Below are 16,871 nucleotides of genomic sequence, written 5' to 3' on the forward strand. Positions count from 1 at the left end.
TCCCCTCTCCCTTGTTCCCTTGCCCTCCTTCCCTTCTCTCTCTCTCCACGTGGACCACCAAGCTGGGCTGAGGTGAGCAATGCTACCATGAAATGTGTCTGACTCCATTTATTTCTATATATCTCTTTTATCTCTCATGTTCTCCATAACTTTACTATAATCTTCACTTATTATCGCTGTAAAATTGCGCCTACCGAACCCGTAGTGATTGTGCTAGGAGCTGGCTTCTTCTGGCAGACCGTGATGGTGGTCTGTTCTTTAGTTCAACTCGCAATGTCTTTAGAATCAGACACGAATGTGCACAGCTTACGATGAGTGAGCCGGGAAGTTCACGAACAATTTCGTGGGGATGTTTTACTGAGCAACTCTGTTTTCTCTCTTGTTCTTTCTGGACCTCTGAAAGTGTATACCCTTTGAAGTGTATACCAGCCCTTTATCTGATCAAAGGGCTAGGACTTTAGTTACCAGCAGTTCACAGACAGGGTCCTCCTCTGGGAGGCAGAGAGGGGAAAAGGCAACTAGACGTCACCCATCTTGTGGGGGCCTCGGGTGCTCTCATCAGAGGAAGGTCTCCTCCCCGAGTTGTAGGTGCTTGACAGACCCACTGCTGCCAATGTCACCATGGCCACCACAAGCCTCCCACGGCGAATTTCAGTCACTCTCCTTCCTCCTGCTGACGGAACTCAGCCATTCGATGAGGGGAGTCTCTTCCTTGCTTTACTTGATCATTGTAGTCCTTAATCCTATGTCTACCAAAAGCCTACTGCCGTTGAGCCGACCCCAACTCAGAGACTGGAGGACGGAGTACAACTGCCCTTGTGGATTTCTGAGGCTATAAATCTAGAGGAGCAGAAAACTCATCTTTCTCCAGAGGAGTGGTTAGTGGATTTGAACTGCTGATCTTGTGGTTAGCAGTCCAGCACATAACCCATTACACTACTAGTGCTCCTCACTAAGCATCTAAGCAGATCCAATTTAATCTTCCTGGTTTGGAACTTTATATGAACATACAGCACATATTCTAGTTTGTCTGACTTTGTTTTTTCACTCAACAACAGCTTTTAGATTCACAATTCTAACACTCCTGTTTTGCATCTGTCTGTAGTCTGCGCAATTGTACTGATGTGCCATGCTAATTATATCACTATAACCCAGTTTACCTATCGATTCTACTGTTGCTAGGTGTGTGGACTCTGTGTGGTGTTTTACGAATGTGCTCCCATAGCTGAGTCTTGCACATATAAGCCCCCCACCAAACCCACTGCCATCAAGCCGATTACGACTCGCAGCACTGGAGGATGGCGTAGAACTGTTGCTAGGTCTCCGGAAGCTGAGCAGACCTTCTCCTATGGAGCAGCTTTGGGCTTGAACTACCAACCCTGTGGCTAGCAGCCAGGCACTTTCATAACCCACTGTGCCACCAAGCGTCCTCTCCCACACAGAACACCTAACGTGCACAAGCATGTATTTCTGAAGGAAACAGTCCTACAAGATGAAGTACTGGCTCACAGTTTATGTGTATATTCAAGGTTAGGTAGAAACTACCAGAGGTTTATTTTTTGTCAAATTAGTGGAGATTCAAGAATTTCCACTGCACTACACCGTCAACATAGGATTGTCAAACTCTAAAGAGCAGTGGTTCTCAACCTTCCTGATGCCGCGACCCTTTCATACAGTTCCTCATGTGGTGGTGACCCCCATCCATAAAATTATTTTCGTTGCTACTTCATCACTGTCATTTTGCTACTGTGATGCATCAGGTGAGCCCTGTGAAAGGGTCGTTCGACCCCCAAAGGAGTCTCGACCCTCAGGTTGAGAACCACTGTTTACAGTTTTGCTCTTCTGGTAGGTGAACATTGGTTCTATCACTGTGACTCTAATTTGCATTTCCCAGGAGCCCTGGGGGCACGTGGGTTAGGCATAGGGCTGCTGTCCACTACAGGTGACAATGCTGGTAAGTCAAACCTCTTTGCTCCCACCAAGACTGAGTCTTGGAAACCCCTATATCAGGTTGCTAGGAGCCGGAATGGACCGGCAGGCAGTGGGTTTGGTGCTACTCATGGAAGCAAACATTTCTATCGTTCTGTTGTGTTTGGTTTTTTGCTATAATTTATTACAGTCTAGCCTATAATTTCCTGTAACAATGGCACATCCCGTAATTAACAATAGATGCTTGGTCTCTTGTTTCATGTAATGGCCAGTACGATGGTGGACAATGCCCATTTCCTCAGGACGTCCAGGAATCTGCCACCAAGGAAACCCAAAGGCTGGGCCACCATTTCTATAGTTTTACTGCCGTTTCTGTCTCCGCTTTTGTGAAGTGCCTGCTCGCGTCTTTTGTGAGTTTCTCTCCTGGAGTATTTCTTTTGTTCCTACTGGCTTTTATAGCTCTGCATATGTTCCACAAACACACTCGGCCGACTGTGTCGCACGTAGCTGCTCTCACTCTGGATTCCCTTCTCTCTGAATGGGACCCCCGGATGAACAGACGCTCGCTCTTCACGTTACTGTGTTCAAAGGGAGCAGTCTCTTCCCCGATGAACAGGCAGTTTTTGTTTTTGTCTGAGAACTCTCCACTCGGGCATTCTGTCTCAAAGAGGCTTCTCCTGCTTCCCTCCAGAACGGCGGTGATGAAGATGCAAGGAGTCCCAGTGAGAGGTGGGTGGCCCTGGACAGGTTACTTCACCATTTGGAGCAGGCGTTTCTCGATGATTTGTAAATACACTATCTGCCTGGCAAAGCTACCTGAAGGGGCAACCAAGACATGTGTCGAGCAGCTAGCACAGTGTCAGCACGGAGAGCCAGTCAGGAAACAGGGGCCTCTGCGAGCGCACCCGAGGGGCCCTGCTGACCTGCGGTGGGTGCTGACTGCAAGGCCGCCTTTCGAAAGAACCAGCAGCTCCTTGGGAGAAAGGCAGGGCTTCCTCCTGCCCCACAGTTACAGTCTACCTGTCCTGTAGGGCCGCGCTGCAAGTCAGCATCGACCCGATGGCAGTGAGTTTGCTGGGGGTTGGGGGAGGGGGCGGGCGGACACCAGTCATTGGACATCTTTCCCTTTATCCACACGGACACAACTGCTTGAGCCTCTCGCTAGGTTGTGAAGTATCAGTCTATTGCTTTCAAGAAGAGAAAAATGGATTAACTGCGCACAAGAGGCCTGCAAACTATCCCTGGTACTCACGGGCCACCTCCATGGAATACTGCCCTCCCTCATCCTCACTGCGCACGTGCAGAGTGCACTGGACAGTGGATTGTTGCAGACGCAGTTAGGTAAGAATTTAGCGTGCTATCATTTCATCTCCCTTACGGTCCATTTAAATTTGTTCTAATTTTTAGGGTTTTTGCTTTCTTTCGATTGGGTTTTTATCTGTTTTGTTATTCTCAAAGCCCAAGACAGTAACTCGATTAATGGTTTCTTGTGGGCCTGGCAGGGGTGGTTGGGAGGGAGCGATAGGATAATGGGGAGCTAGTAACGATGATCATGCACAATAAGAAAATGTTCTAAAACTGGTCGTACGACTCTTCTTAATGTGATTGAATTATCTGGGTTGTATGGTATGTGAACGATATGCCAATAAAACGGTTGTGGGGGAAAAACAGAAATATTTAGGAAGGTATCGGGGTACGTTTTCAAACACATGAAAAGTTTCCTACTGTAACAAGATGTGCATCATCAAATGCAATGGAGAGTGTGTTTCTGAAATTGCCATGCATGCATGACTGTTTTACTAAGTTAGAACAGATTCATACTAAATCTAAAGAAAATTTAAATAGTCTCACCAATATTAGAAAGGCCATCAGGCTTGAGGCCCCAAGACACTCTTCACACAAGACAAAGGAATGGGGGCCTCACGGGCTCTCCCCTTGCTCACTGCCCCCACACACGTGATGCGCAGCTGGTCAAGGGCCGCAGACCTGGGAACGTCAAGCTCCTTCGCGGCCGGGTTATTCCGTGCCACGGGCGCGTGGGTGAGGGCACGGGAAGAGCAGTTGAGAGCCCATGGCAACACGTGGTCGTTCTCGCCTGGAGGGTGTGTGTATTGGCGAACGTGGGGTGTACGGCGCAGGTTGCAGTGTGGGGTGTACCCCCTCAGCACAGAGCAATGCTCTCACCAACCAGGCCTTCTGTGGCAAGTCCTGGTGGTCGCCTACTCCAGGAGTATGCCCCGAGCTTGGGGGTCTCTCAGTGTCCTTTGAGACCGGAAATATGCAAGGACAGGAGTCTGGGCCACTCTGAACGAGGACACGCATCTATTGCAAACGATCCAGACCACCCGCTTCAAGGAACTGGATGCTGTGTCCCACTGGGGCAGCCTAGGCTTCCAGAGAAGGCATTTCCAGAAGTTCTGAGACATCCCATGACCCTCCTCAGACCCGCCCCCCACCCCACCTGGGGCTCCACTTCAGGGTGGCCCATGTTGAGAGCAGAACCGATGGCAGAGGGGGAGGATTGGTACCTGAGCCTAGTGTTTGTCCAGCGGAGTCAAAGGTAAGAACCACTGAATCTGCAACACAAGAGGACAAGGTCATTGCTTCCTCCTCTTCGGATCCACAGGGAAAACAACACCAGCACTATCTCCTCAGCTGCTCAGAGCGCCTCCTCACGCCCCATCACCCCTGCGAGCCCAGCGCCCCTTGTCTCCTGCCACCCGGAGGAACATCTCCGGGCTGGGCCAGGCCCCCCATTCTTCAGAGGCATTTCCTGCCAAATCGGAGCACACATCGCCACCCCCCTTCATAATTAAAAGAAAATTTAAACAAAGCTTCCCTCTTGCATCTGACGACAGGCAATGAGGTTCCCCCTTTGACCTTCCCTTTCTTTCTCCTGTCCGCATATTCAATTGCTTACTTTATTATTTCTTCCAAAACAGACTCAAAGTGGCCTCTGAGAATACAGAAAGGTGCAGAAGCCCGAGAAAGGGAAAGCATCATGCAGGCGGGGGGGCGGTGAGTGCAGAGATGCACGCCGTGGGGCGTCTACGAAGTGGCACAGGGAGAAGGCAAGGGGGCCTGAGCTTCCCTCCCGACAGCCAAAGCCAAAAAGAGAAAGCACACTGCTAAAAGACCAGTGCCCGATAAAACGAATTGTGGCCGTGACTGCACAACTCCTTGTGCTGTAGTTCAACTACATCAGTGGACTCGTGAATAACATGTCAATAGGACTCAAAAACAAATCCAGTGCCAAAATCCACTCGTTCATTCTAACGCACTGCACACATTCATTGAGCATCTGTCTGTTTGCGGTGCTGTATTACCACCTCGAGACACTGTAACAAACAAGAAGAGCGAGGCCCCGGCCCTGGCAGACTGCCCTGTCATCGGTACTAATGTGCACGATGCTGAGATGACGTTGCTGCTGCTGCTAGGTGACTCCAGCTCAGAGCCACTCACGGACAACAGACGAAGCACTGCCTGGCCCCGTGCAGAAGTCACCAAACAACTGTTTGCCGGATATTCTCGAGCATGAGCCGCCCCGAATACCAGCCGAGGCACCTGGTTTTACCACAAAGACTGCATAAAGAATGCGCTGGAAAACTCGGCTTCCACACGAGCATGTACGGTGTTTAACCCAACACGGACAATGTAGAAAGAAGGGAAACGAAGTGCTACTGTGCCGTCAAAAGTGGGGACGAGACCTAGCTGGGGCGGGCGTGGAAGGAAACCGCCCCTGGAGGTGCCGGCAGGGAAGGCTTCCCTGGAGGTGTCTGTGACGTGGCTGGAACGGGGTCTCCATGGCCGAGGGAACCTGTTTGCACAGCCCAACAAGATGGCGCAGGTGCCCCGGAGCAATGGGAAGGCAGGCAGACACGGCCAAGCCAAACGCCAGCAGCGTCGGGTAGAAAGTTCTCTCCTGGGTCTTATCAAGGGGAGACTGAATGATGATGTAGGCGATGTCTCCCACAGCATTTCTCCAATAATCAGTTTGCATCTTATTACATAGCTGTTGTTGACACCGTGCCATCTGTCTCCATGGCTGGACTCTAAACTCCGTAAGCAGGCACTACTTCTGCTTTACCCGCTGCAACGTGACCAGCACAGCCCTAACATGCAAACACAGCGTCCAGAGAAACGAATGGGCGGCACGGCCTTCGGGTGATACGTCATGGAGTATTGGGGGGCAGAATCAAGTGTTTACTAAGGACTGGTGGGGAGGGGGGAGGGCAGAGAGTGGAAGGAGGGGGTTTCCAATAGGGACCCAGGGGCAAACACTCTGCAGTGCCAGTTTAAGGCGGATCCACATACGTTGCAATCCATCAAATGAAAGAGAGTTGGCGTCTCTTTACAAAAATGTTGGGCGCAGAATTAGGATCCGTGGCAGAGCAGATAGTTGTAGAAGTCTAGCTTCTATCCGTGTTCCTCGCCGGGTCTTCTCAATGCCACGCTACTCTCACAAGAGATCGCTCTGCTCTCACTAACACACCCCCCCAGCTCTATTGACGTGTAATTTACATCCCGTAAAACTCACTCGTCTGAAAATTGTAGAAAATTTACAGAATTGCACAACCATCAGCACAGTTCAGTGTTAGAGCATTCCCATCCCCTCCAAGATCCCTTGTAGCCATTTATAGGCACCCCCTGTCTCCACCCCCAGCCCAGGCAGCCGAGAATCACGGCCTCTACTGTGGCCCTTGGCCAGGCCTCTTTTGCTGGGATCGTTTTTTGAAAATCCCCCAACCACACCCCTGCTTGAACGTCACCCGCTTCCATCCACCCTTTATTGCACTGTGTAAGGTTTCTGAAAGTGTGCCCAGCTAAGTCTCAGCTTCTTAGGAAAGGCCGTCAGTGGTTTCTCCCGGTCGATAAAGCAAAGGCAGCGATGCTGCAGGTGTGGTGCTGGCAAAGAACACTGAAAGTTCCACGGACCCAAAAGGACAGACACATCTACCTTGGAAGAAGTGCAGCCAGAGTGCTCCTTAGAGTAAGGTGACCAGACGTCCCACTTTTGGCGGGACAGTCCCGATTTTTAACAAGTTTTCCCGCGTCCCACGGCGTTTTAAAAAAGTGCCGATTTCTGGAAAGAATGGATGACAAGCTAGGGTATACTTCGGCTGCCATGTGGCTATTTCGCCAGGATATGAGTTTTATCACTGGTGTCCAGCTTTACCGATGTTAAGATATGGTCACCTTACCTTAGAGGCCAGGATGGCGAGGCTTCCTCTCACAGACTGGACAGGCTGCGAGGAGAGACCAGTCCCTGGAGAAGGACATCCTGCTGGTAAAGTGGAGATGCGCTGGCACAGCGGCCGTGGCAATGGGCTGGCGCGTGAGAACTACGGGGAGGAGAGTGCAGGAGCGGCAATGCTTTGTTCGGCTGTGTAACGGTCGCTATGGTTGGGCTAATGGCAGCAAACGGCAACAACATCAGATCACGCTCCACGCCGACTCCAAGATCTTCGTCACTGTTTTGCCTGGCTAGTCACTTTGAATCCATATCATGCTCCAGCTATGCCAAACTACTTCCGTGTCCTCAAAGATTCTGGAAACTCGGGTCCTTGGACACACTTGCCCCGTAAGCTAGTTTCCCATTCAGGACCAACTCCGTCACGCCCTCCTGCACAAGACCATCTCTGCTCCCTCTCTGCGTGCGGTAGGCCACCGCTGTATTTCTAATAAGATGCTTGGTGGGGGTGGGGGTGGGCGCTGTCGGCAAGTGTTGGACTGCTTCACTGTAGGGTGGGTGGGACAAGCCACCAGAGGCTCCCCAGGAGAAAGATGGGGCTGTCTCTGCTTGGGAAACCTTGGACTGTTGAGTCACCACGCTCCAGGAACAAGATGACGGCAAGGTGTTCGGGAGCACTTTTATGCCCACGGACATGCCCTGTGCCCGTCCTTGCTTGCTTCTCTTTCTGCTCACAGACGGCAAAGCCCCCTGAGGACGAGGATTGCCTTCCTTTTTATTCAACAAAGCAATGAAATAAATCATATCCTTTCTTTCCCTCCCAGGTGACGTCCTCGGAGTCCTGTTTCACAGGTTGTGGATAGGGATTCTTATTCAATCTTCACCTGTCCTTTACTGTGATGCTTTGGGCAGGGGTGGGGACGTCCAGCCCCCAGGCTATAAAAGGCGCACAGTCATCAGTACCAGCTGCTACCCCACACCTCACCACAGAGAAGCAGTTACAGTGAGCCAACTGCCACTGGTAGAGAGGCTGTGATTCTTCAGCAAAGTAGAAAGCCTCGTCTTTCTCCTGAGTAGCGGTTGATCAAACTGCTGACCTTAAGGTTAGCAGCCCAACATAGAACCACTATCCCACCAGAGCTCCTAACTGCCACAGTCTCAAGCTCACTGGCACGGAGTCCATTCTGACCCACAGTGACCCTACAGGACAGGAGAGAACTGACCCTGTGGTTTCCAAGGCTGTAACTCTTTATGGGAGTAGAAAGCCTCGTCTTTCTCCCCGGGAGCAGCTGGTGGTTTCAAACTGCTGACCTTGCGAATAGCAGCCCAACTTGTAAACCGCTGTGCCACTGGGGCTCCTTGGTCATTACATTAACCAAGAAAACAAATGCACTGCTATTGCGTCGAGGCTGACTCAGTGGCCCCACAGGACAGGGTAGAACTGCCCCCGTGAGTTTCCAGGGCTGTAACTCTTTAGAGAAACAGAAACCTCGCCTTTCACTCCTGCAGTAGCTGGTGGTTTTGACTGCAGACCTAGCAGCCCAACACATCACCACTATGCCACGGGAGCTCCAGTAGGCATCGAACTGACCAACCAAACTTACTGCCTTCGGTGGAGCCCTGTGGGTTTCCGAAACTGAACTGTGCACGGGAGTAGCAAGCCCAGTCAAACTGCCGACATGTGGATCGAAGCACAACACATAACCACTGCACCCCAGGGCTCCTACAGCCCTCACAGTGAAGATGAGTCTGTTACACGTTTGACCAGTATGGCCTGCAAGTGATCTCGTAAATAGGTTCCCCCGCTCCTGCCTAGGAAGAGAAAGTCCCGCACACAAAGAGCCTCGGGCCCTGGAGGAATGAGAAGGGGCGGGATGAGCTGCTTAGGTGAGCTCCCACCACCTGCAGAAGATGGGCAAAGGCCTTCGGGGCAGACAGCAGCCCCGCGTGCGCAAGGATTCCAGCAGCCGCCCAGATTTTTACTTCGGGAGCAAGTGTTTTTGCTGTTGCAAATTTCCCTCTTGCATTTGCACACAGTCCTTCAAGAGCTGCGTTTAAACTTGACGATCTAAATGCAAAAAGGTGTGATGAAAAGGCTGGGCTCTAGAGGTCAACCGTGATGGTTTCCGGGTGGTAAAATCACAGGTAATATTTATTCTCCCTATTTTTGGAGACTTTCCAGCGTGAACATGTATTATGTGTATCCTCAGAGGGGGAAATGTTTTAAAAAGAACTTTAATCCAGCTCTAGGGTTTCAACCTCTCAATCCCGGAACCAGGGCAGAGGGGGGCAAGGTTCGCAATGGGCTTCCTTATTCAACAACTCCTAAGTGACTGGGTCTCCCTTTCTTCTTCCCTCCTCCACAAACAGCATCGAGTGCATACAGTGCAGTGGGTTAGGCCTTGGGCTGCTAGCCAGCCACCAGGTTAGTGGTGGTATATACCCACCGAGGCTCCACAGAAGAAAGCCGACGCTGTCTGAAGACCTCACCTTTGCCTTGTGCCCAGGGGAGAAAAAGAGTTAGTACACATTTTAAATAAACATAAAGTGTGACGAGGGTCAGCAGGGGGCAAGGACTAACAAGTCAAAGCCTTTTTAAATATTATTTCCAGTGTTAAGGGGAGCGTGGGTCCCCAAAACACGGGTCTTTAGCGGGCAGAAGATCCCAATGCAAAGGCAGACAGTTCAGATGGACGTAAGCATCGTCCTCATGCTGTGCCTAAGCTGTGATACATTTTGCTTTAAGTCTTAAAGGCACAGACTTGTAAATCACGTTAGCCTTTCATTATTGGTGTTTAAAGAATATTAAGATAATTTTAGCTATAAACCATTTTGACAGCTAAAGGAAAACCTCAGTAGTCAACAATTTGGGACATTTGTTTTGCAGGCTACAGAGCAAGAATCTGCAGCCTTCTCCCTCTCGGGGTAACAAATATGCGTTTTTATTTCAGGCAGGCCAGGCTCCCGCTTGTCCAGGCTTTCAGGCCGGAGGCAGCCACGTGGTGTGCCACGCCAGTGGCCAAACCAATTCCAGACCACAGTACAGCAGAGCCTTGCTGCGCGTGACTGTTCATGAGGAAACCTAGAACGGACGGGAAATCTTTATGGCGGTCAGATGTTTCCTGAGTCTGCTTTCTGAAGGAGAATAAAAGAAATGAAAAGAGTACAGTCTTTCCAGCCATTGGACCACTCTCCAGAGCTCAATTTATGCAGCCAATGAACAGCATTTGGGGGTGCTACCTGTCACAGTATGGCTCCACCACACATCTGTTATCCACCATGTGTTAAGCCCCAGATGTAGACCAAGTGGGAAAAAAAGAGAAATGTTCCCTTGAGCAGCTTGCAACACATCTAAAGCTAAACAACACACACCCAGGAACAGAAATCAGAGTGGCGAGGGCGAGTCTCCTGTTCATTCATGGCCTGTGGACGACTCCAACCAAAGGTGCTCCTCTGCTAGCCACCAAGTCGGTGGGTCAAACCCACCAGCTGACCCACAGGCTGTTTGTCCTCTAAGGACTGACAGTCTTGGAAACTCTAGATAGGGTTGCTGTGAGTCAGAATCGACTCAGTGACCGTGGGTCTGAGCAAGAACGAGAATGTTCCTGTCTTCAAGGGAGCTCCCTTTCAGTCAGGGAGATCGTGGACACGGGCGAACAAGTAAGTGGACAGAACCACGGACAGGAGAAGGGGCTGAAGAATATTCAACCACGCACTGGTGGCCAAGGTGATAACAGTGGACGATATTAGGGTGCTTACGGAGAGCTTCCTGGAAGAAGTGAGAGATGGGCTACGACCTGAAAACCGAGTCGGCGAGGGAAGGTCTGGAGTCAGAAAGTCCGAGGCAGAAGGGTCCTAAGGGCAGCAACCTGGGGCCCTCAGGGAGCAGACAGAGGCTGGGAACCGAGCGGCGAGCAAAGGCGCGTGGGGAAAAGGAGTCGCCCAGAAGAGCACAGGAGCCATGATAAAATGTCTGGACTCTGGCTCAAGAGCAACACGGAGCTCTGCGTAACACCAGGAGATAACGGATCGGACTTACATGTCTAAGTACCGGCTGGGCCGCTCTGTGGAAGCAAAGCTGACGGCGCTGGCAGCAGAATACAAAGCAGGGCTGTCAATGAGGAGCGGGCCCAGCGTTCCCGGGATGAGCTGGGGGCCCCGCCTGAACAAGGCAGAGACGAGTGGGACTGGGTTTTCTTTTTTCTTTTTAAAAAGGATGGAAAACAAACAAAAACTTAGAGGCCTTCATGACTGGCTATGAACCCGAGAGACAGAGAAGGAGAAGGCTCGTCTCCAGCAGTGGGGCTCAGACAAATACATGTGGGCTCTGGCTTGGCTGGGATTGGGGTCTTCATCTAATCCACATGTCCTGGCCTCTCCTCTGGCCACTGGTAACTGGACCATGGGTGGGCCCCTGACCCAGAGGAATGCAATCCACATCCCTTGAGAAGGCAGGCAGGCTCTATATTTTGGAGATCTGGAATGGGATGTAAAGAGATGCTGGGGCAGGTGGTAGGAGACACCAACAGAGAAATACGAGCCACTACTGGGAGACCAGGAACCCACCTTGACGGAGGCCCTGAGATCCACATTCACAGTAGAATCACAACTGGGCTGTAAGGGCAGCCGGACACCTTGGAGAGGTGCCTTAGATCCAGAATGCTCTTCCACTTCTAGACTCTGTGGCAGACAGCTAGCTACACCACTGATCCTCTTACTCCCAAGAGGCCTAGGGGGTTGACATTTCCTCAGCTCCCAAGAATCCTGACCTGCAGCTGAGACTCTCCTTTTACCATCTCATGTGGGCCTAGCCTCCATCCAGGCCTCACCTGGTTTTGTTTTTTAAGGATTTTAGGATTTTTTAAATGGGTAGTATTTCCTCAGAACTGGTGGAAACAGACACAGGGTGGTTGGCCTTCAACAGGTAGGCAGATGGACCACTGGGTGATCTCCACAGGAAGGCAGCTATATCCAAGGCAGTTTTGAGGATGGTTTTTACATATCTCTATCAGTCCACAGTACTTCACGAGCACCGTAATTCAAATGCATTACTTCCTCTGTAGGCTTCCTTTGCCCTGTCTAGCTTCCACATGCAGAGTAGGCAACTGGAAATACCTCCCTTGGGTCAGGAGCACCTTCGTCCTCAAATTGACACGTATGTTTTCTCGGGTGACACATATGTTTTCTCAGGAAGCACTGGAACGTGTGGACTGTGGAGTAAACCGAGAGGAGGGTTCCAGTCTTCAGCTTTCATACCAAGGCATATCGTTGTTGGCGACTGGGCGTAAGAGGCAGACCTGAAACCAGGCTGGATCTAGTTGGGAAGCACAACTTGTCCTACAGGATCCGACTCCAGAGCAGAGGCCTCTACTTGGGCCTTGGATCAAAGCTCTGCCCCAGCTTGATGGATAAGCCCTACACTTGGAGACTTACCTGCCCGTGAACAGAACTGATACTTTAATTGTCACATGAACACCAGTTTCTTGTGTTAATTTCTCCACTGTTTAGACCCTGGAGGGATCTGATCGCTAGTCTTAGTCCCTTAATTTGCTCTCCACCCATCTGAGTCACAAACAAACAAAACCCGAGTAAATGAAATTTCTGAAAATATATGAAGGAAAAGTAAAGGGGAAAATCAGTATGGATGACAACTCCGTGTAAAGAAGACCAAAATCCTCACAGCTGGACCATCGGGTCATCACGTCCTGACAATCAATGTCATGGAAGCAGCAGTCAAGAGATGAAAAGATGCGGTGCGCTCGGTGAATCCGCGGCAGCAGGCCGCGTTAGAGGACTGACGAGCATGGGTGCTACTTTGAAAAGTAAAGTAAGCCTCACCCAAGCCATGGTGTTCTCCACTGCATCATCTGCACGTAAGAGTTGAACACTGAATAAGGAAGACGGTAGAAGAATCGATGTATTTGAATTGTGGTGCTGGGGAAGAATATTCAAAGTACCAGGGACTGCTAAAAGGGCAAACCCATCTGTGTTGGAAGAAGTCAGGCCAGAGGGCTCCTTAGAGGCAAAGATGGCAAGACTCCGTCTTACCTACTGTGCTGTGCTGTCAGGAGAGGCACGTCCTTGGAGAGAGACCTCACGTTTGGTAAAGTGGAAGGGCAGGGACAAAGAGGAAGGCCCTCCGGGAGCCGGGTGGGCACAGTGGCGGCATCAGTGGGCCCCGGCGTAGGACCAGTCGTGCGGGTGGCAGTGTTTTGTCTGTTGGACACAAGGTGGCTAAGGGGCGGAGCCACCTCGATGGCACCCAACAGCAGCGAAAGAGAGAAGAAGCCTGAGGATGGGAAGTAAAATGTAGCCATTAATTTATGGAGACATGGAAGACAAACCAACACAAGAAAAGCTGGTGAAAGAAGTGGCCGGGGGAGGGCAGAGGGTGCTGAAGAAGGTGAGCGTGGGTCACAAGCATCAGACTGTGACAGGAGGTCAAGGAAGCTGGTGACTGAAAAGGTCATTCCCTGGGAGCGCGTGTCTGCCGTCAAGGCGATTCCAACCCACAGCTACCCCACAGCACAGGGTAGAAGTCCCCCATGGGTTTCCCAGCCTGTATGTCCTCATGGGAGTAGGAAGTCTCAGCTTTCTCCAGCGCAGCTGCTGGTGGTTTTGAACCGCTGACCTTGCTGTTGGCAGCCCAACACATAACCACTGCACCACAGCTGGCTCCCCTCTGTGAATGTAGGGGAACAATTTCTGTACACTACTCGGATTACAAGGACTCAGTGATGAATGAGTTGATGAGGGTGGATGATGTAGTGGACTTTATTTCAAGAAGTGTCTCAGATTTATGATGCTAATTTAATTTACCAAATATAGAGCTCTTACTGCACTCAAAAGAACTGTAGAAAAGCTCAGACACGGTTTCTGACATCAAAGAGTTTAGAAACCATCAGGGGAAAACAGAGATATAAATAGCTGTATTACAAGCCTCTAGAGAAGCTGCTGTACACGTGCAGATGCAAGATAAAGTCAGGGGGGGGGAGTGGCTGGGGAACTTGGGAAGCCATTGTGAAGACGGGATTTGTGCTGGTATGAGATGATCTAGGAGAGGCCGGGACAGCTGGGTGGGGACAGCTAAGGGCGGTCAGCTGGCATGCAATCGAGCAAGGGTGTGGGGGTTCAGGAAGGGAAAATCATACCTCATGAATCTATCAGGACCGCTTCTTTCAGAAGGTCTCAATGACTGTGACTAAAAGGGAGCCAGTCGATACAACCGTTTAGACTGTCAAAGAGGCTTTGACACATCAAAGACTATTTTTAAAAGGTGAGTCACCGTGAAAATTGAGGAGGAAACTGCTATGTCATGCCAGGAGACAAAAGGCACTTGGCTGGGGCTCAGGGGCAGGACACCCTCTGGGGCATCAGTGCCCACAGGCAGACCAGGAAGTCTGGGAGTAGCTAGAATTCTACTAAGTCATCGCCCTCAAAGAGCGGGTGGGGGTGAGGGGGTGGGGGGATGGAGCGGCTCAGAAACACCTGTGAGTACAGCAGCAGCTAGACGAAAAATGGAAGTAGGCAAGTGACGAATGAAGCAGAGTGAGACAGAAGGCAGGAGCGTGGGAACTGGCGCCCTAGAAATAGGAAAGGACATTGATGAATGTGAAGAAAAAGGCAGTATTGCCAAGCAGAGACGAGACTTGGCTGAAACCAGTCCATCCATGTGATTAGCCTATTTCCTCCCCAAATTGGGGCCGTCCATGGGCAGGATCCAAGGGAGGATGGGCAGACCCCTCACAGCTGTACCTTAGTGGGGCATTTTCCGGACGAGAAAGGAAGGGAACCGAGGGCACTGCTGAAGGGACCTCTCCTGGGTGAGCAGGCGTGGAGAGGCAGTCAGCAAGGGCCCATGGAGTTGAGAGACAGGGTAGGTAAAAAGCCAGCAGTCCAGAAGATGCCACGGGCAGGGCCCTACAGGGAGTGACGGGATAGCTTCGTAGGCATGCCAGACAAGAGCGAGTATGAGCTGCGAGCCAAGTGGCCAAGGTCCAAACCCAGGCTCTGCCATTTTCAAGTGGGTAGCTTTGGATAAGTTCATTCATCTGTTTTTCAGATTTGGGGTTTTTTTTAAGTTCCTTAACCTTGTTGCTGTTAGCTGCCAAAACTCACGGCAGCCAAGCCCTGGGCGCAACGAGTGAAACACAGCCTGGTGTCGTGCCACCCACTCCTGGGTAGTGGATCTTAACCAAAATCCAAGCCTGTGGCTGTCACCTTGACCCCGACTCAAAATAACTCCAAAGACAGAGTAGCACTGGCCCTGAAGATAGCCAAGACTCCTCTCCATGACCCAGGAAACCACGCTGCCCGTTCTTGGCCTTCTGAGTCAGGATGGCCTCTCGGGCAGCGGGTGGCAATTCTGATCTGAATCTCCGGAGAAGCGGGCTGCCGCATCTTCCCCCCACGGAACACAGACCACTGCGTCCCGGGGCCCCTAACTTAATCTTACCGAGCCTTAATCGACGACCTCTTCCCAGAAAACCTTGAAACCAGCTAGAAGTAGAATTCGACCCTGTTCAGAAAAGAACACACTGCACAACCGTGTAGGAGGAGGGGAGGGTGTTCAAAACGTTCACGGGAAAATGGAAACGAAACGAGAGCAGACAAACCTTACTTGCTTGAATCCAGACTCAAACTAACTGCCGGTGAAACAGCCTTTTTGAGGAAAAGGGTGAAATGTAAACATAGACTGGGCATTAGAAATGAGGAAAGAATTACAGTTCATGTGAGATCATGATGTAACAGTTATAGAAAACAATAAAGGCTCTTATCTATTTGAGGGGCAGACTAAAGCATTTCTGGACAAAATGATGTCTGGGGTTTACTTTTTTTAAATCTCCAAATAATAATCATAAACAGATAAATAAATATAAGTTGTGAGAGCCAGGCCCGCACTGCAGACATGTACCAAAGAGCCTGGGCCAGGATGAGACTCTGAAGTCATTTTCCACATGGCGTTCCTTTCTTCATCTGGGAAAAAGATGTACTTGATAGGCAGTCATTAAAAGAACATAGCACCATTCCATTCCCAAGAGATAATGTAGTAAATTAAGACCCAGAGAAGGAACAAAAATGAAAGATGTTCAACAAGGTTTTTTATATTTTACCATGAGAACTGTGTCCATTACTTCATTTACATTATAGCGAAGACATCCACTTCTTAAAGTCCCCATTAAGACATAAGACGTTGTCACTGATCATCACTGCTGTCAATCATATCAAACATTAAGAGTGAAAGGCATGGGGGGACACTGGGGGCCTCACAGACTGCCGAGAGCAATGAAAAGTGGAACCGTTGCTTTAGAAAGTGCTTAGCACTTTCTCAAGAGATTAACCATAGAGTTAGCATATGCCTACTGCCATTGGGTGATTCCAACTCAGAGTAAGTCATTAGGACAGAATAGAAATGCCCCTTTCGGGTTTCAGGGTCTTTAAATCTTTACAGGGACAGACAGCCTCATCTTTCTCCCAAGAAGCAGCTGCTGACCTTTCATTAGCAGCTCAGTCCATAACCCACTATGCCACCAGGGCTCCACGAGCCACCATGCGTGGCACAGCAGTTCCACTCTGAGAAACACACTCAAGAGAAGCAAAAATATACGTCTACACAGAAACGTGAGCATGAGAGGTAAAAGGAGCATTTGTCTTAACAGCTAAGAATCCAAATGTCTACAGCTGATAAGTGGATACATGAAGTATGGTCTATCTATAGGATGCTACTATGTGGGAGTAAAAAAAATGCAGT

At 50.4% G+C, this 16,871-nt stretch overlaps 1 protein-coding gene across 4 annotated transcripts in view; it reads right to left on the reverse strand.

Annotated features, from left to right (window-relative positions):
* The window catches only part of ST3GAL3 (ST3 beta-galactoside alpha-2,3-sialyltransferase 3), a 266,714-nt gene that overhangs the window by 153,161 nt on the left and 96,682 nt on the right, over positions 1 to 16,871 (reverse strand). For 3 of the 4 annotated variants that reach the window (XM_004699493.4, XM_045291844.1, XM_045291845.1), the window contains exon 3: positions 4,458 to 4,505. The exons of the other annotated variant lie outside the window; for it this stretch is intronic. In XM_004699493.4, coding sequence (XP_004699550.1) covers positions 4,458 to 4,505 — 48 coding nt within the window. The remainder of the gene's footprint in view (positions 1 to 4,457; positions 4,506 to 16,871) is intronic. 4 annotated transcript variants of the gene reach the window in all.

Source organism: Echinops telfairi, unplaced genomic scaffold, assembly GCF_000313985.2.
Source record: "Echinops telfairi isolate 266 unplaced genomic scaffold, ASM31398v2 ScPeMD7_443;HRSCAF=831, whole genome shotgun sequence".
Lineage (NCBI taxonomy): Eukaryota > Metazoa > Chordata > Mammalia > Afrosoricida > Tenrecidae > Echinops > Echinops telfairi.